Here is a 21,667-nt window from a genome sequence, read left to right on the forward strand (position 1 = left end):
TGCATAATTCAGATATTTTATTCTCCAATTTTTAAAGTAAGCGATACATTTGCTTACTTTTATCATTCAAAATATGTATATCAAATGTGAAAGTTTATTTCCATATTTTTACAATAGAATTGAACTTTATTTCGCCTCTGATAGTTTAACCCCCCCCCCCCCCGTTGCATTACTATCACACACCCGAAAACTGTTATGAAACATAGGTACAGTTTTTATTTAATTCGTTATTTTTCTCTAGTAATTGTTCCACATAACTTTAATTTTTTGATACTGAAACTATGTGGTGATTATTATAAATTAGCAAATTATAAATCAGACAATATACATATTTCGTGATTATTATAAATCAGGAAATTATGTGATATTCGGATACAGGTGAAATTAATATTTAAAATCACTGTCATCCTTCCATGTGCACTAGATATTATCGTAATATGCATAATACAAATAAATAAATGACGAAGGCGAAGAATCACTGCTAAAATATCATTGGATATAAATTTTTGATACCAAAAAGACACAATCGGAAACCGAGTAATGCAATGTAGCATTTTAACATTTTTTTTAATTTGTCTTTATGAATAACAAAAAATCGTTTCTAAAACTGAAATGTGATGATCCATATAATGCTATTTCGCTAGAAACGAAAGAAAAAGGACATATTTATTTCAATAAATATTGTTTAAAAATATAAATATTTGACATAATATTTTCAAAGCAAACATTTGAAAATTCTGAAATTCGAAAAAAAATTATTCAATTATTATACGTAAAGTGAAAGATCAATCAGTGCAACTCTTCCGGTGCACTGATTTGTAGAATTACCAGTATTTATAAGACGTAGATTATTTCAGAAATAGCTTCCAGCAGCAGAAGAAGTAATATTTAGATTTTTTTAAAAGAAAAACAAACACAAATAATATTAACAGAACTTTGAACTTTCTTTTGTGTGGTATGCATATAAACAATTTTGCATGGTGAAAATATAGCATATTATTTCTAAAATTTCATATAATTTCAGCGGGCAGTAGAACAGCTGGTTTTAGATTGCAAATAAATAGAACAGATTCAGAAGCTTCACGATACAATCTGATTGCCGTATATCTTTTGTCAAAATGGTAAAATTAAGTAATTGATTTTGAATGCTGCCTAGAAAAGCTTTCAAACCTGTATAGAAATTTAGAGTAGTTATGCAATTCAGTTCCAGGAGAGAATAAGGAGGGGGGGGGGGGGAAGCATTAGAAAATCTTCAAAATGAGCAAAAATGTTGAATCATTCCGTATATGATATTTTTCACATTATATTTTCAACATATCTACGAGGTTATGCACTAGATATTATCGTAATATGCATAATACAAATAAATAAATAAATGACGAAGGGGAAGAATCACTGCTAAAATATCATTGGATATAAATTTTTGATACCAAAAAGACACAATCGGAAACCGAATAAGGCAATTTAGCATTTTAACATTTTTTTAAAATTTTGTCTTATGAATAACAAAAAATCGTTTCTAAATCTGAAATGTGATGATCCATATAATGCTATTTTGCTAGAAACGAAAGAAAAAGGACATATTTATTTCAATAAATATTATTTAAAAATATAAATATATGACATCATATTTTCAAAGCAAACATTTGAAAATTTTAAAATTCGAAAAAAAATTATTCAATTATTATACGTAAAGTGAAAGAACAATCAGTGCATCTCTTCCGGTGCACTGATTTGTAGAATAAAATGCACCAAATTCACTATCACTAAATAGATTCATTGCAAAAGCTGATCAGTGGGCATTTCAGGATTGATTTTTTTTCCGCATATGTGAAATTGGTTTCAATTTTTGGGAAGAGACACAATAAATCATTTTAGAGGCAAGAAAGGTCAAATAACTTAGGACAGTAAATGAAATTCTAAGTAACACAATAGACGTAAAGACAGGAGGAGGGGACACAAAGGTCACTCAGCAACAGTTAATCCACTAATGCTATAGAATAGCCGTAACGAGATTAACGGCGGAGGAAGGTAATGGCATGATAAAAGGTAGAATGCCGACGAAGTTTTGATCCATGAAAAAAGCTAGGGAGTGTTGGATATTTCATCCACACTGGCCGGTTGGGAGGTTAATTTTCATATTCTTGTTTAACTTATGCAAGACATTATTGTTGCCTTTTCTTGTAATGCTACCAAAATTGCAGTTTTCACCACAAAATTCTATTATCTTGTTAGTTAATTTATATATTTCTCCAACATGGACAGAAGTGATCCACTAATATCCTACATATTTCCCCTATGAGATTTTCAAATTCCAACAATTTTACTTGTATCCATAAGTATAAAATACCTGTGAATAGGTATTACAAGTAGGTATTCTGTTCATAGGCATTAAATACCTCACCAAAACTAGGAATGACTTCAGGCTCGAGTGATTTAATGAATCTATCATAACAGACACATATTTGGCTTCATTACATATAATCTCTTATCACTTCACAAGATGCAAAAGAAGCCAGTATATTCACATACTCTTAACATTTTGTTCTTGCACATTGTTGCACATTATGGCAAGATGTTAGATCCAAGTGATGATGATCTGAAAGATAGGACATTAATAAAGACAAAGGAGGATTAGAGTGAAGAATGCAGGAAAACAAGCACAGACAAAGAATAAGAATGAAAAAGGACCAGTACCATCACTGGGATGTGCCATCCACCATGAAGAGGTGCCTCACAAAGAAGGGTTCTATTGCTAGTAATAACTTCTCTATATTTTCACTTTGTAGCCAAGTGGAAACAATTTCTACAGCGATAGTGATTATTATTTACTTTTGGTCAAACAAGCACATTCCTTGGTACTTTTCTTGGATTTATAACACTCCACAAAATCACAGCTGTTTATATTTTAGGAGGATTTGCAGAACTCATAAAAATCTGTAAGTTTTGTAGATTGCTTCTGAGGATTTATAGACCCCCTCCCCAGATGTTTTGCTTCCAACAGTCTACAAAAATTTTAAAAATATGATTAATACCAAAACAAAATAGGGATACCTTCCTAGTTGGAGTAAATGCCAGCTACTTCTAGATGGTAGATGACTTTCATCACTTGCTGAAATACCACTACCTTGCTTATTGGGGACCTGAAGTGGTTACTGCCATGTCTGGTTCCAAGAGCAAGGGTTCCAGTTCTCCTCGCCCCATTCAAAAAAAAAAAAAAAAAAAAAAAAAAAAAAAAAAACTTTGACATGCAGTGTAAGTGATACCATTCAAGGACATGCCAAACATACTGTAGTGAATCAGCATCCCCCCCCACTTCTGAAAGAACAGCAGTAAATCAGTTCTGCAGCTGCCCACCAGTTAGTATATGGGACCGAACCAGATGGTAATACATCTCTTAGGAGGCTTCCTCATCAAATGGCACATAACCTGAGTGAGTTTATGGAGAGAGTCCATGTAATGGTGTGTGTGTGTGGAGGGGGGGGGGGGGCATTGTTGAGGCCACATTGTGGTTGGAAACTGGATTCTCTCTGTATGGGCGACATGTTCAAGAGTCAATCTTTCCCTTCCCTTTTTCTCTTCACCTTTTGTAACTTTAAACATGCAACTATGTCTAAAAAGTCTCCACAGTTCAACAAAAGAATAAGCCTGCTTCTATAATCCCCCCAAAACAATTAAAATTAAAAATTAGATTGCTTCCGAGGGTTTATAGACCCCCTCCACAGATGCTTTGCTTCCAACAGTCTACAAAAATTATAAAAATATGATTAATACCAATAAAAATAGGGGTAATAAAATAGGGATACCTTCCTAGTTGGATAAATGCCAGCTAGTTCTAGGTAGTAGATGACTTTCATCACTCGTTAATACCATTCAAGGACATGCCAAACATACTGTAGGGATTCAGCATCCCCCCCCCCCACTTCTGAAAGAACAGCAGTAAATCAGTTCTGCAGCTGCCCACCAGTTAGTATATGGGTCCGAACCAGATGGTAATGCATCTTTTAGGCGGCTTCCTCATCAAATGGCACATAATCTGAGTGAGTTTAAAGTGAGTTTATGGAGGGAGTCCATGTAATTGTGTGTGTGTGTGGAGGGGGGGCACTATTGAGGCCACCTTCCTAGTTGGAGTAAATGCTAGCGAGGTCTAGGTGGTAGATGACTTTCATCACTCGCTGAAATACCACTACCTTACTTATTGGGGACCTGAAGTGGTTACTGCCATGCCTGGTTCTGAGAGCAAGGGTTCCAGTTCTCCTCTCCCCATGCAAAAAAAAAAAAAAAAAAAAAACTTTGACATGCAGTATAAGTGATACCATTCAAGGACATGCCAAACATACTGTAATGATTCAGCATCCCCCTACTTCTGAAAGAACAGCAGTAAATCAGTTCTGCAGCTGCCCACTAGTTAGTATATGGGACTGAACCAGATGGTAATGCATCTTTTAGGAGGCTTCCTCATCAAATGGCACATAATCTGAGTGAGTTTAATGCAAGTTTATGGAGGGAATCCATGTAATGGTGTGTGTGTGTGTGGAAGGGGTGGGGCACTGTTGAGGCCACATTGTGGTTGGAAACTGGATTCTCTCTGTATGGACGACATGCTCAAGAGTCAATCTTTCCCTTCCCTTTTTCTCTTCACCTTTTGTAACTTTAAACATGAAACTATGTCTAAAAAGTCTCTGCAGTTAAACAAAAAAATAAGCCTGCTTCTAAACCCCCCCCCCAAAAAAATTAAAAAATCACACACACACACACACACACACACAAATCTTTATATTCACTTTACAAACATCCATGGCATCAACAGTTACTTAAATGAAGTGCATCATCATCACCTTTAGTCATCCAAACCTGATGTTCTGTTTCTGACTAAACCCCCAAATTTCTGCTAAATCAATCACAACTCATCTTAACTGTCCAAATTACACCCTTTATGACTCCTGCCATAAGGGAGGTATTAGTGCTTTTTGTGCATTCTGATATTACTTGCCAAAGGATGTCTAACCAGAATCTCACCTTTTTTGACTTCCTGTGGCTTAAAATTTCTTTACATTGTCTTTCATTCATCTGTTGCCTCTACAGGTCTCCCAATTCTGAAAATCATTCCGACTTTTTTTTTTTTGGCTTCCTATCTTTAAAGCTCAGTTTCATATAGTCAAAATTTGCAAGCAGTGGTCATCCTTCTTAGTGATTTCAATGTCCATGATTCTAATTGGCTCCCTTTTTTGCATTTTGCTGACCAAGTTGCAAGAGAGGCAGAGATTTTTGCTATAAATAATGATTAAAAACAGATGAGTCATCTCCCTGACTAAATTCCTAACAATCCTCTTCATTCAATCAACACTCTAGATCCTTGCATTCCTCACTCTGTTCAAATTTCCCAAACCATGGCTAAACCACAGTTTTCCAAAAAGTGTGCTAGGACTGTCCAAAAATAAAAAATAAAAAAAATAATAAAATCAGTCTTTCACAAGTGGCATGAGACCAAAACGGCCATTTCATTCACAGCATACAAAGTTACCTGCAGCATTTGTAAATTAAAACACAAAGTCTAAATTCAACAAAGATAAATGTAGAAAACTCAATACTTGTGCCACCAGCACATCATACTTCAGTCCCTAGCAGATCATGCTTTAGTCCCTAGCCAAAGCCATCAGGTGCAACTTTTGTTCATCTGTGCTTCCTTCTCTATCTCACCCTAATGGTAACATTGTAACATCACCTAAAGACAAGGCTAATGTCTTGGCTTCATTCTTATCTTCTCTTTCGTTTCAGACAAATTAAGGAGACTACAACTGTGTTAGAAATAATTATTTTAAATTCCCGACATTTCGACCTTCATATTAATGTCATCATTTGGAGTGTATATATATATATATATATATACACACACACACACATCACACACAGAGACAAGCTATATTACATTTTACATAGTATGCTAAAGAGACGATAATATGATCAACGGGTATTCAACTGGCCTGACCTCTGGTGAAAAAAATTAAATTAAATTAAAAATTAAAATAATTATTTCTAACATGGCTGTAGTTTCCATAATTTGCCTGAAATGAATGCTGATCACCGTGGAACACTAAAGGAAAGGATTCTTCTCTTCTAACTCCTACATTGATGACAGGCAAATTACCTACTCCCTCGCTTAGAACATTGTATTTCATGCCTCCTCTGACCTTCCACCAGAAAGACATCAGAAGAATCTTGAATAACTTGAATACCACAAAGGCAGCTGGTCCTACCAGAATTCCACCCACTGTGCTCAAGAGATGTGCTCTGGAACTAACACCTGTTCTCTATCACCTATTCACTAAAATGTACTCAACTGGCTTCCACCCTTCAGCATGAAGAAAGCAATTATACAACCAGTTCCAAAAAAAAAAAGAGATAAATGTTAATCATCTAGTATCAACCTATTGCTCTCACATCAGTTTTGTCTAAAGTGAAGAAGTTTACCAACAATCAGCTTCTTCAACCACCTTGAGAACTGCTATCTAATTAGACAATGAGTATAGATTTCACCACTCTAGATAAGCAGGAGGTCTCATGGCCTATGACACTCAACATATGACCATTCTAAGGCTTTTGATAGGATCTGGCACTCAGGGCTTCTGATCGAGTTACAATCATTTGGACTGCCTTCATCCTTGTGTAAACAGATACCACTTTTTCATTAGATCGATCCCTACATGTAATGGTGGATGGTTTTCTCTCCTCACACTTTCCTGTGAATGCTGGTATCCCTCAGAGCTCTGTCATTTCATCCACCCATTTTCTGATTCATATAAATAACCTGATCTACAAATCCTATTCATAGTTTTTGCTGGTGATAGCACACTGCAATCATCCTACTTTATGACAGGCCTTGCAGTTCACAAACATCTTGTGCTTCAAGATCATCTATAATAAGTGACCTGAACACTGATCATCACAGTATTCGGGACTGGAGTGAAAGCAACCTAGCTAACTTCAATGCTTCCAAAATGCAGTTTTGTTTTGTTTGTATTCCAGTAAAAAAGACCTCCGATCTTCACCACTTACTTTTAATAATGCTGAGCTCAACAGTCAAGACCAAATCTCTCTCATGATGCACTGACTCTAACACCAAACCTTTCTTGGCACAATCATATCACTTCTATGGCATCAACATATTCCAATATACTTGGCATCATTTTCCGGTAAAGATGGTACATCTCTATCGAACAGTTACTTACTCTGTACAAATTCCAAATCCAACCAACATTAGAATAGTGCTCTCATGTATGGAATGGAGAACCTAAGACCTCTCTAAAAAAATACTTCATGCTGTTCAGAAAAGGAGCAGTCTGGTTGATAATCTCTTCTACCACAGAATATCAATTTCTGTATTGTGTCTTTTCTAGTACAATGCTCTCATGTATGGAGTGGAGAACTTAAGACCACTCTAAAAAATACTTGATGCTGATCAGAAAAGGGCAGACTGGTTGATAATCTCTTCTACCACAGAATATCAATTTCTGTATTGTGTCTGAACTGTAGACTAAAATACACAAACATGATTGAAGAAAAAATAAAAGAGTTTGAGAACAGGAATCAAACCTTGGAGATTCCGTGGCAAACTCTGAAGAAAACATTAATTGATACTGCCAGAGAGGCATGTGGTGAGGTTATCTGTAAGGATAAAAAAATCAGAACTCCCTGGTGGACACAGGAAGTTAAAGAGGCAATCAAAGAAAAGAAGAAAGCATATCAAAAGTTCCTGTCAAATAAGTAAGCTTGTGCTCTTAGAGAATACAGAGACAAATGCAAGAATGCTAAACACTGTGTAAAACTAACTAAACAAAAGTCATGGGAGGAACTTTGGCAAGAATATAGAAAATAAATATCAAGAAGGTGGCAAAATATTCTGGAGGTTGTTGAAGAAGCTTAGGAATGGAGGAAAGAGTGCTGTAAAAGGAGTTAGAGATGATAAAGGTGACATGAAAATGGGAGAAAAAGATATCCTTGAAGTATGGAGTAATTACTTTGAAAAACTGCTAAATGAAACAAGCAGTGATGACAGCACAGTGATAAAAAAACACTGACCAGGCATGCAGTAAGGAATACATATCCATACTTGAAGTAGAAAAAGCCATCAAAGGCTTGAAATGTGGAAAGGCAGCAGGAGTAGATGATATTCGACCAGAAATGCTGAAGCATGGTGGTATAAGAGTGCATTTGCACTTGCATAAGACCAGGTAATGTGGATGGTGGTGAGAATGAAATGTATAATCAAATTAGCCAAATAAATAAGGGTGATCATTATGGGTGATTTTAATTATGGCAATATAGACTGGAATGATGAGATTGCAACTGGAAGTAAAGAAAATGAGTTTCTTGAGTTTTTGAGGGATAACTACCTCAGACAGTATGTAAAAGAGGGAACACAAGGATTGAGGGTCTTGGATTTGGTCATCTAATCAGAGGATGTAATTATAAATGGGTGTCAAATCATCCATCAATTGGTGAGAGTGACCATGAGGTGATTACCTGGGTGGTTGCTAGCAGTGCAAGGGCTTCTGTGAGAAAAGGGTATGTGGAACTACAAGGGGGGGGGGGGGATTATGAAGAGCTCAGGAGACAGCTTGCAGGTGGAATGAGGAGTTAGCTGGAAAAGAGATCAATGCAGCTTGGAGGATTTTCAAAAACTGTTTAGTAGATGCAATGTCTAAATGTATTCCAAGGGTGAGAAGGTTAAATAAGGTGGGTGTGAGATGGATGAATAAAGAGATTAAGCATGTGATACAGAGAAAAAGTGCATTGTGGAGGCAGCATAGGAGAAGTGGAAATAACCAATGCCATGAGGTCTACAAAGACCAAGCAAGTAGGGTGACTTGGTTGGTGAGGGTAGCTAAAGAGAGGTATCAACAGCAGTTGGCTAATGAAGCCAAAAAGAATCCTAAGGAGTTCTTTCGATATGTAGCCAGCAAAAGAAAGAATAATTATGGAAGGATGACATTGATTGGAGAAAATGGTATAAAGATAGCCGATGCAGAATGTGCAGTGGAGATACTTAGAGCAGTTCATAAAGATCTTTCAATCTTGTGAATGTGACTTCATGGAGGGATTGAGAGTAGTTGATGATGGGGAGGAGAGACTGACTATAGGTGAGCAAGAGGTGTATGGGGGGAGTTGAGTAAACTAGATGTTAATAAGGCTGTGGGACTTGATAATATATCATCACATATTCTGAAAGAATGTGCCAGGGAGTTGACACCTGCCTTGACATGTTTTTTTTAATATGAGTCGCACTCGGTCAAGTTCCTAAGGAGTGGAAGGAGGGCAACCTTGTGCCACTTAATAAAGGAGGTGATTGAACTCAAGCATCAAACTATAGGCCTATTTGTGTGTCAGGTGTTGTGGTTAAGTTGTTGGAGAAGCTTGTGAGAACTAAGATCCAGAGTTGGGTTGATAACAATGGTATAATCTTTGATGGACAGCATGGATTTGCTAAAGGGAGGTCATGTTTTAGTAATCTACTTACTTATTACAATAAAGTGACTGCTTCCTTGGACAGAGGAAAAGGATACACAGTAATATACTTGGATTTCACAAAGACTTTTGATAGAGTACTTCATGATAAGTTGACAGTCAAACTAGAGCAGATGAGGTTGGATATTAAATTAGTGCATTGGATTGGAGACTGGCTATCTGATAGGTATCAACAAGTTGTGAATGGGGGAGCGATATCCAGGAAAAGGAAAGTCACTAGTGGAGTGCCTCAGGGGTCTGTTTTAGGTCCATTACTGTTTAACTTGTATATTAATGATATAGGTGAAGATTTGGATGGAGATATTCAGTTGTTTGCAGATGATGCAGAGTTGGGAAGAACCATGAAGTGAGTGAAGATGTTGTGGCCTTACAGGAAGACTTGAATAGATTGAGTGATTGGGGATGTGAGTTCAATGTTGCAAAATGTAAGGTTTTAAAATTTGGAAAACAAAGATGGGATGCAGAATTTATGCTTGGTGAGAATATATTGTTGGAGGAGGTAGAGGAAATAAGAGATCTGGGGGTGATAGTGGATAAAGATCTAAAATTGAGGGGACACATCGCCAAAATTGTGAAGACAACACAAAGGCTTCTGGGAATGATGAGGAGGACAGTGACGTGTAGAAGTAGGGAGATTCTTCTTCTGTTGTATAAGGCTTTGATATGGCCGCACATGGACTATTGTGTCCAGATTTGGTCACTGGGTTTTCAGAAGGATGAAGAGATGTTGGAAAGGGTTCAAACTAACACCCCCCAGTCAAAGGAGACTGACTAAGGTAGTTTATGACCTCTGGAATGTCGAGTATGAGGAAAGATTGAGAAGATGAATTTGCAGAGTCTGGTGGACAGGAGATCTTCAAGTTGGTAAGGGGTTGTTACAGGATCAATGCTGGAGAAGTTTTAGAGAGAATAGTAGGAGATCAGGGGAGAACCAGAGGTCATCCCTGGAAACTGTATAAAGAGGGTGTGAGAGGCAAGTTTTTTTTGTGCAGAGTTGTGAATGATTGGAATGCCTTGCCTGAGAATGTGGTGTCTGCAAAGAGTTGGAATGTGTTTAAAACACGGTATGATGAGCTGTGTGTGTGTGTGTGTGTGTGTGTGTGTGTGTGTGTGTGTGTGTGTGTGTGTGTGTGTGTGTGTGTGAGATAAAAGGACCTCCCAGATGAGTCTATGACCCCATGAGGTCTTGGGGTAATAATAATAATAATAAAAAAACAGATTATAGCAACCTATTCCACTGATTTACCACTCTCCAAGCCAAAAATCTAGTCATACCTCCTGCTAACTACACTCTTGCTCTGTTTCCAAGAATGGTCCCTAGTTCTCCCACCACCAGACCTATTGTGAAAAATTTCCTCTGTATTAATCTTATAAAAACCTTTCAATATTTTGTAGGTCTCAATCATATCACTCCTTTTCTGCATGTCAAACATTCAGCTCTATGGAATGAACCTTATGAGCCCACAAATCTTCAACCTGTCATCATAAGGTTCATTCCATTGACCTGCTACTATCTTGATCACTTGCCTCTGGATCCTCTCCACCTCCTTCTCATTATAAAGAAACCTAGGTGACCAGTAAAGATGAGGTCTTACCAAAGCTCGATAAAGAGGAATAATAACCTGCTTATTAGAGTATTCTTCAGTACCAAAATAACCAAATATGCCCTCTAAACTTTAATTCCCTATCCACTAACACCCCCAAATCCAGTTTCGTCAATTTCATTGAGTATAATTCCATCAATGTAGTACACAGCTAGTAATCTTTTTTCCCCAAAATGTATAGCCTTTCACTTTGATACATTACACTGGCATTCATTCTTCTCTACCCAGACTGCCAGTCTATCCAAATCAACCTGCAAAATTTTAACATCATCTGTATTAACTATTGCTCTATCCACTTTTGTATCATCGTCAAATAACTGAATAGTTCCTCTCAGATTCCTTCCTATATCGTAATATACAAATTAAATAGTAGCAGCCCTTCAATTTAACTCTACTCCTGAATACAGCACTTTCTGATATCTCTCCATCAACTACCCTCTTATCCACTTCACCATCTTTATATCCATCTCCATATGCTGCAACTTAGTGATTAGAATTCCATGTGGTATCCTGTGAAAGGCTTTTGCAAAGTCAGGCAGTATCACTGTAAACCCATTACCTTTATCCAACCCAGCTTTCAGTGTATTGTAAAACATGAGCAAGTTTTACAATACAGAGAACACACCTTACTTTTCACAAAAGCATGTTGCTCCCCACACAGTATCCCATTTCTGTAGATCCATTCTTGTATTTTGCTCTTGACTAACTTCTCCAGTAACTTGACAAGACTCGTGATATGCTGATTTGTTGGTAATTTGCTACATCAGTCTTGGGGTCCCCTTTATGCAATGGAACTATTTTCCCTTCTTTCCATCCCCTTGGGACTAACCCAGAGCCAAGGCTTACATTAAATAATGTGGCCAAAGGCGCTACCAATTCCCTAGCACCTTCTCTTAAAATTGGAGCTGGTATACCATCTAATTCCATAGCTGAATTCACATTAAGGCTCTGTAATATGCTATGCACCTCCATTTCATTTACCTTGGTTTCCACATAACCTTTGTCTCTCTCTCATTACTGCAATATTTCCACCTGGTTGATATACTCTTGCAAAGTGTTCACTTAGTAATTCTACAATTTTGCCTAATTCTGTTACCTCCCTACCACTGGCATTCATTAAAATCATGCCATAAATATTTTTCTGTTTACTTGCAACATACTGAAAGAATTCTTTGGTATTATCTTTGGAATGCACTGTTAATTTCCTTTCAGACTGCTTTAGTATTTTTTTTTTTTTTTTTACCATGCTGGTTACCTTTTAGTCTGTGCTTTGTACCACTTATGTGTCTGCTGGTCACCTTTTTTCTTTGAATTCCCTTTGAATGGATGAATATCATCATTAGGATTGGAGGTACAAAAGAGAAACATTTTTGTAACTCCAAGCCTAATGATGATATTCATCCTTTTAACTCCCACTTGATTTATTACCTTGATATTACTATTACTTCCGTCAAAACACTCCTTTACCATTTCCCATTTTCTATGAATATCTAGCCCTTGCAGTTTATATCTGAAGAGTGATTGTTCAGGTAATTGAAAAGTTGGTCAAAAGTAAAATCCAACAGTAGGTGGATGGACATAGGACACTCTATATAGAGCAGCATGGCTTTGTAAAGGGTATGTGCTATCTTAGTCATTTATTGATATTTTATAATAAAAGGATAGCTGAAATGGATAAAGGAAATAGTAACACCGTGATACGACTGAACTTTGAAAGGCATTTCACTGAATACAACATGGAAAACTATTACAGAAATTGGATATAAAACAGATATAAAACCAGTTGCATGGATGGGGGGGGGACTGGGGAGAGCAATAAAAGATAAAAAGTGATGTAGATATCTGGCAGGATGATTTAAACAATTTGACATTCCAAGCACAGAATAATGATTGTCAATTTAATGTTGCAAAATATAAGCTTATGCACTTTGAGTTGAAAAGATTACATGTGTATCACATTGCAGGAAATTGATGAGGCTAGGGGACTTGGGCATAATGGTAGAAATAGAGTTGGATTTCAGAGGGCATATTGTAAAAGTTATTAAATTAGCACAGGGGATTCCTCAGATGTTGAAAAACACACTAACAAGTAAAGATAAGAAAGTTATTATCCCTCTTTATAGGCTGACTTTTTATGATTTTGCCACATCTTGACTACTGTAACCAGATTTAGTCACATGGGTTTTTTTACTGATCAAGAGTTGGTAGAGAAGATTCAGAGATGAGTGACCAAGCTGATGACAGGTCTGTGGACTGCTCCTCATGACATATGTTGAAAGCATATGGGTTATAAAGTTTAGTTGATAAGCAGAAAAGAGGAAACATGATCAAAACTTCTAAGATACTTAAGGGATTTTATAAAATAGATGAAAAGGAAAATTTTTAATTCATGATAAATACTGTAGAGTAGTATACAGATCATCTGTGTAAGTTGTGTAAGAATGTGGTTAGTAAGGATGTGTGGACTAGATTTTTTTCATGGAGAGTGGTGAATGAATGGAATGGATTGCCAGAATAAGTTGCGAGTGTCCTGACAGTGTGCGAGTTTGAGAAGGGGTATGGTAGGATTTCTGTGTATAAAAGTTAGTGTGGGTCTCCCATAATGAGTCTTCACACTCCATAGAGATGCCACATGATAATAATTTCTCCCTCATTCCATATAATTTTTTTCAGTTATCTCTGTGCAATATGAGCTTTGCTGGTTACGTAGTCTACATTCATATTTAATGTGCATCTTCACTAAAAATTTTGTCTAAACACTTGAAACGTTTTACTTGTTCTATAGTGACAAATGAATGATGCTGCTGATTTTTTAAGTATTTCTGCCTATTTTCATAACCTATCCCTTTTTACTTCTAATTTCCATACCAAGTTTGTTACAGCAGTTATTCATTTCAGTTAAAGAAGAGTGCAGACTAGTGATGAATTTGTTTCTAAGTATATCATCTGCATAAAGTGAAGAGCTGAGTTTAACATCTCCAATTTTGATATCAGGCTATATATCCCCCCCCCCTTCTCAAGGTCGTATTATACTATTTTTCACGTGTACGTAGTCTAGATTTAGGAAGTGCTCTGGGCTGGAACCAATTCCCTTGTCTATCTTGCTGACTTTCTCTTGCACTGATCTTTAAAAATTTATTTGTTTTTCGACTGCGCCATTAAAGATCACATAGAGGAATTGTATCTTTCCTATACATGCAAGAGCACAATGTCCAGCACAACACGGAAATATCTCTAAAATTTAATTCTAGTTCAAGCAATGCTTTAAAACTTAAACTCAATCAGCCGTGGCTATTCTATCTTCAGGACACACAGGTTCTATATTTTATGAGACAGTGCATTGGTAAGGCAGAATCTGGCAAGCTATTAATAAACAAAACAGTTTATTCATTCTAAATCAAGGTAATTACAAAGATTAATTTTACTCATATCAAAATATCTATCTCTAATTAACTCAGCTAAATGACAATGGAAACAAAGTAAAACATATGTCTGGTTCTCCACTCGATTAGATTAGCATTTCTCGCTTAAGGCTTTTGATATAAAACAAATTACATGTTCATAACAATCAAACATGTGATTAGACATACATATACTCATACATAACTTAACTCGGACTAAAACAGAATTGGCATAACCAAACTTTACAATCAATTTCCCCTTCATCACATAATATTAGCAAATTTTTCTGAACTCTGTAAACAATTAGTTCACCATTAATTATAAATGCAGCTTTCCGACTTCACAAAAAATGTTCTTTACGCTAACTATGGAATCGGCATTCTTAGCCTTAATTTTCACAATTTAGGAAAGTTCTACAAAATTCTTACTTGCAACTTTGTCGTACATATCATGATCATGTTCCTCTTCCTTCCAGTAAAAACCACAATTGGGCACTAGTTCACGGCAATGATGATACAGCATACTCGGAGATCATCATGAAACTTCGAGGTGGGACTTCTGGAATAGACTGTCACTGCTTTTACGAACCTCCTATCATCATCGGACTTCTGCTGGCAGGATGTGACTCCCCTGTCCTTGAAATGGCTGGACACAGGATCCTCTTTGAAGCGAGACCGGAAACAAGAGCCAGGAACAGAGTGCTTTGGTCCCTCCTCGATTTCTCCCTTTTACCGTACTCTCCCGACCTTGGAACGGTCTCAGATTAAACTGCCCGGATAATCTTATCCGGGCAGTTTGGTGGGGGGGGGGGTTCCTCCACCAACCTGCTGTTGTTGAGTTTAGGCAGAAAACCCTGTACCCCATTGACCTTCACGATCTTTGCTAGCCTCAGATCAAGATGCCTAATCCTCTCTGAGCTATTTCTTTGTCTGTACAATTTCAGTGGTTCTTAAATATTTTAACAACTTACTCTAATATTTTAAAAGATTTAATACAGCAAAAGAAACTTGAGGTAAATGTTATTCAATTACAAGTATTTTGTATAATTCGTTATTTCCAAGTAAAATCGGTACAGAAAAATTTTGTTCTAATTTTTCTTCATACAAGATTTTACAATAGTGTGGTAAGAAAAGCAACAGCAGAGCATGTAAGGAAGTTTGCAATGCAAGCTAAAGAGAATCCCAAACAGTTCTTTCAATATGCTGCAAGTAGAAGAAAAAATGTATATGGCAGAATGATTTTAAGGAATGCTGATGGCAGGAAGGTAACTGAATCGGTCGAAATAGTAAAACTACTAAGTAAACACTTTGCAAGAGTATATCATCCAAGAGGTGATATTGCAGGAAGGAGCAAACCGATGGCTTATCTGGTAACTGACATGAATGAAATGGAGGTGAATTGCATATTACAGAACCTTAAATTGAATACATCTGTAGGATTGCATGGTACACGAGCTCAAGTCTTACGTGAAGAGGCAAAGAAATTGTCAGTGTCCTTGACCATATTATTTAATCAAAGTCTCAGCTCTGGGTTAGACCTGGGGAGGGGGGGGGGATAGGGGAAAATAGTTCCATTGCATAAAGGAGGCTCCAAGACTGCTGTTGCAAATTACCAACTGATTAGCATATCAGGAATCATTGTCAAAGTATTGGAGAAGTTGGTCAAGAGCAAAATACAGGAATGGATAGATGAAACTGGGATACTGTATGTGGGGGGGGGGGCAACATGGTTTTGTGAAGGGTAGATAATGCCTCAGTAACTTGATGTTTTATAATACTGTGACAACTGAATTGAATAAGGGTAATGGATGTACAGTGAAACTGATGGACTTTGCAAAGACCTTTGACAGGATACCACATGGAATTCTAATCAGTAAACTGCAGCACATGGGGATGGATATAGGGTTAGTGAGATGGATAAGAATCAGAGAGTAGTTTATTCAGGAGTAGGGTCCAAAAGAAGGCCTATGACTAGTGGTGTGCCACAAGGTACTGTTCTTGGAACACTGCTATTTAATATGTTCATTAACGATATAGGAAAGGATTTGAGAAGAACTGTTCAGTTATTTGCCAATGATGTAAAGTTGGATAGAGCAACAGTGAATACACATGATGCCAAAATTTTACAGGATGATTTAGATAGAATGGCAGACTGAGGTAAGGAGAAGATGTCAGTTTAATCTAGCAAAGTGTAAGGTTATGCATTTTGGGTGAAAAGATTATCTGCAGTATACCACATTGGTAGAACTGTACTCCAGGAAACTGACTAAGCCAGAGACTTGGGGGTGTTAGTGGATAGGGAGTTAAAGTTTTGGGGACACATAGCAAAAGTGGCTAAATCTGCTCATCAGACCACTTGGTTACTGAAGAATACTTTGATGAGCAGAGACAAGCAGGTTATTGTTCCTCTTTATCAAGACTTGACAAGACCCCATTTTGACTACTGCATGTAGATCTGGGTGTCAGGGTTTCTTTGTGATGAGGTGGTGGTGAAGAGAATACAGAGGTGAGTGACTAAGATGGTTGCTGGTCTGTGGAATGAACCTTACGAGAACAGGGTGAAGATCTGTGGGTTACAGAAACTGGTTGATATGTGGAAAAGAGATGATATGATTGAGACATTCAAATTACTAAGAGGTTTTTACAAGATTAATTCAGAGGAAATTTTTCAGAACAGGTGTGGTGGTGGGAGAACTAGGGGCCATCCATGGAAAATGAGCAAGAGTGTAGTTAGCAAGGGTATTAGAACTAGGTTTTTTTTATTTAGAGTGGTGAATAAGTGGAATAAGCTGCCAGAGTCTGTTGTGGGCAGCATGACTGTAAATAAATTCAAAGCAAGGTATGACAGATACTGTGTGAATGCTGAATAGTTCTTGACATGATGTTTAGGGCTTCCCTCAATGAGTCTAAGGACTCCTTGGAGTTACCCGTAATAATAATAATTTGTTGTAAAGTGAAAATCTGATTCTGACAGTATCTATTTATCCTGAACCCAGCCTGTCCTTTTCCAAGTTTCCCTTTCACAATTTTTTTGGTCTCTTCTCAAGTATGCTACCATATATTTTGCCTTGAACACTCAGCAAGAAAATTCCTCTGTAATTTTCATATTGTTTTATTTCCCTTTTTTTGTAGATGGGTATACTATGAAATCACTACTCCAATAATCAAGAATTCAACCTTCTGAGTTATTTAGTGAAGCCAATGTAAAACTTTTATTTTTTCATATTTTATCATTTTTAGTTGAATACCATCTGCTCCAGTTGCCTCTCCACATTTCTGTTTTTGATTTCTTTTTTATTTGAAGTGTTGGTATGTATTCCTGATTACATTCCTCTTGAATAACAATAAAAGCTGAATGATTATGCTTCATTTGCCTGAAAACTTAAAGATAATGAGTCTCCAAAAAAAAAATATTTTTGGAGGTTCTATATATTACTAACTTCCTATCTACAATTTTCCTCCAAATCAGTCTGTTACCTATCAAGTCTCCAATATTATCAGATCTTATAATTCTGTCTTCTAAGGTGCTTTTTACTGTATCAAGCCACCTATATCTTGGTCTACCTCTGCATCTTTTTCCTGCCAACCTGGCAGAGAACACTTGTTTTGCTAATCTTTCCTCTCCCATTCTGTTTAAATGACCAAACCACCTGAGATTAGCTCTGCTAATGCATTCCTGGATTCTGACAATGTCAAGTTCTTTCCTAATAGCCTCGTTTTTAATATGATACTGCCATTGATGCCATCTGTTCATGCTCCTAATCTTTCTCAGGACTCTCATATCTGTGGCCTCTAGTCTTTGGTCAAGTGTTATACAGGGTGTTCGGGATAAATTTGACAGTTTCGTAAGGAAAAAGAAAATCTTCTTTGTATCTATTAAATTTAATGAATTGACAAAAAAACATTACAGGCAGAGTTAATTACAATACTATCAACAAGATTTACTCAAAATAACCACCATTAGCATCGATCACAGCTTCAATTCTGCTTCGGAACCTCGAACAAGCTGATGCTACAGTCTCCCTGGGAAGGGCCGCAAAAACTATTTTAATTTTATCCATTAACTGGGCTTTTGTATTACTGGAAGTGCGATTGGTGTCTTTTTCAACTGCGCCCCATACAAAATAATCCATGGGGTTAAGGTCTGGGGAGTTTGGAGGCCAAACATTTGGACTGGTGAAGTCGTAGAAATTTTCAGACAACCATTTTTGACTTTTCCCAGAGGTGTGGCAAGGGGCCGAATCCTGCTGCCATACATACGGCCTACCATTGGCTACCCTTGTTATCCAGGGCTTGACTACAGTTAGCAACTCCACGAACAAAGCCCGAATTCCAATGCCAGGGTTCTTCAACACCTGTTCCTGCAGATTTGCGAGGAATTCTGCTGTACGAACGCAATCAGATCGTCTGCTAGGGATCTTTCTTCTTGCTACATCCTCGTAGTCACCATTGCAAGTCTCTAGTTCATGCCTGATTGTTTTTACTGTATTCAGGGAGCATTGGGCAGCAGTTGTAATATCCTTATTTTGATGGCGGGCACGAATCATCATGATACAAGTTATTCTCTTCCATGATTCAGGTGGGTTCCAGCTATCCATCCTTTCTGACATCTTGTATATGAATGAAGAAGGGTCCAAACTTTTAAATGAAGAGAAGTGTGTGTTAATACATGTAACTTACGGAAAAATATAATTAATTATAAATATGTCAAATTTATCCCGAACACCCTGTACTTCTGACCCAGATCCATAAGTTAAAAGTGGTTTGAACACTGTCTTGTATATATATATATATATATATATATATATATACACACACACAGCTAATTTAGTGTTTTGGCTAATTTCTCTCTTATTCCATATGAATTTATTCACTTGACTTCCTACCATACCAGCTTTGTTGATTCTGTTGTCTATTTCCATATTTAATTTACCATCTTCACTAAAAATTATGTATATATATATATATTTACACACACTCACACATACATTCCTGTGATATACAGGGTGTCCATAATTAAACTTCCTTATTCAGAGCCTTATGTAACTCGATCTAACAACCAGAAAATCACAGAGTTTGGTAGGAAGACTAATGAAGATGAGAAAAATTCTGCAGAAAAAAAAAAAATCTAAAAGTTGCCAAAAATTTGCATAATAAAATTAAATTGAGCACCTGTTTTGCTGACATCATACGAGCTATAAAGACAAACTTCACTAACACATTCCTATTGATGGTAATGTTCAACATGCATCTCACTTTACCTTATTGCATGTTACTTGTAAAGTTATTTTACCTTAACGAGTGCAATGCATCAGCTGCCGTTTGTGAGTTTAGAACCCACCTGAATTTGTGTAAAGGTCCTCTGTCAGCTAATGCAGCTAGACCTATGATTCAGAAGTTTGAAGAAAGAGGATCTTTGGAAATTCAATCTGACAGAGGACAGAAACCAGTGCAACCACAGGTAATAGAAGTTGCCATCGCGATTGCCTATAGATCACGTGAAAATGCTGCTGCTAGTAGCAGTGTCCATTAAGTAGCACAACAACCAGATATGCCTTATTCCACAGTATGGAAAGTCTTGCACAAAATGATTATATTTTATCCATACAAGATCAGCCACATACAGCAGCTGCTACACTATGATTATGATAAGCAACTGACATTTGCTCTAACATTTCTGGTCAAATTGGAAGTCCAATACTTGGCCTTGGAAAATTCTGTGAGTTGATGAGGCACATTTTTATCTAAACAGGACTGTAAACACTCAAAATTGTCAAACTTGGGGTTACCAAATCACCTTCATGCACTTCAGGAACTCCAATTACATTCACTGAAAATCACCATTTGGTGTGGCTTCACAGCAGCTTTTATAATAGGGCCATTTCTTTTTGAGACCATCACTCCAATAGGACCGGTAACTTTCACTGCTTACCACAGAAATATTGTAATATGCCGACAAATTTCATTATTCTGCAACTTCAGCAATGACATTCTGGACAAGACCGTTTATATGCAAGACAGAGCACCTCCCCACGTTGCACAACCAATAAAGCAGCAATTAGATGATTAGTTGAAAAAAAAGAGTGATTAGCTGTTTCTTTCCAGTTGCATGGCCACGTTGCTGCCCTAATATAACTCCATGTGATTTTTGCTTGTGGGGTCGACATCTATCGTGGTGATGTCTCGAACTGGGCAAACCTTAAAGAATAACATATCATGGACTGTGACGAACATTCCTTCAGACATGTTACATTCTGGTCTACAAGAATGGTGGCCACATTGAACCAGATCTTCTTTCACATGGGTGAACTAATATGCTTGAGTTGCGCAACAGGTTTGTGACACTTACAATCCTGTAACTGTAATAATTGTGCTAAATTAAATTGATATTAAATGTTTTATTGCTGTGTAAGTGCAACACATAAAGATAATCTTTAATTTCAGTTTAGTCTTTGTTATTCATTTGTCTGTCCATTTTAATGCTTTTTTTTACATTGTACAACACTATATTCCCCATATCCCTGACTTTTCGAACTAAAATTTTTTACGTGAATCATTTTTCCCATGTCTTGATTAGTCTCCTTCCTGAATTTGATGACATTCTAATTGTTAGATTAAGCAACATAAGGCTCTGAATAGGGAAGTTTAATGATGACAACCTTGTATTTATTTACCTATTTACCCATTTACAATGCCCAGGTATTGAGCATTGAGCACATTGTAAATGGGTATTGAGCACATGGACAAATAAAGAACAAATAAACAAAACTTTTTCATTTATATATAGAAAATATTATTTAACTAAAATAATATACCTTTGTATTATATATTCTAGTTCCTCTTCAAATATCTTGTTTCTGTTTGCTTTCTTCATAAATATAAACAATATTTAAAAAAAAAAGTCTGGCTATTTCAGTATTATTGAATACAAAATACTATGTGCATCACTAATCACCTCATCTGAATTAAGTTATATTATGTTTTGAATTTGAATATAAATTTTATATATAAAAATAAACATAATAATAATTAAAAATAATAGTTCATATAAATGTATGAACATGCATTATTTAAAATTTGGATTATTTTTATCCAGCTTTAAATAATGCATTTGTATTTGCACTAAGTATATTTTTG

The 21,667-nt window shown here is 36.6% G+C and overlaps 1 protein-coding gene across 4 annotated transcripts in view; it reads right to left on the bottom strand.

Annotated features, from left to right (window-relative positions):
* LOC150103503 (TBC1 domain family member 31) overlaps positions 1–21,667 on the bottom strand; it is a 449,146-nt gene that overhangs the window by 98,520 nt on the left and 328,959 nt on the right. For all 4 annotated transcript variants that reach the window (XM_090398075.1, XM_090398077.1, XM_090398074.1 and 1 more), the window contains one exon: positions 21,346–21,398. In XM_090398075.1, the coding sequence (XP_090254201.1) occupies positions 21,346–21,398 (53 nt within the window). The remainder of the gene's footprint in view (positions 1–21,345; positions 21,399–21,667) is intronic.

The sequence above is a fragment of the Typopeltis vanoorti genome, chromosome 9, assembly GCF_054136105.1.
Source record: "Typopeltis vanoorti isolate ZY-2024b chromosome 9, IOZ_Tvanoo_1.0, whole genome shotgun sequence".
In the NCBI taxonomy this organism is placed as follows: Eukaryota; Metazoa; Arthropoda; class Arachnida; order Uropygi; family Thelyphonidae; genus Typopeltis; species Typopeltis vanoorti.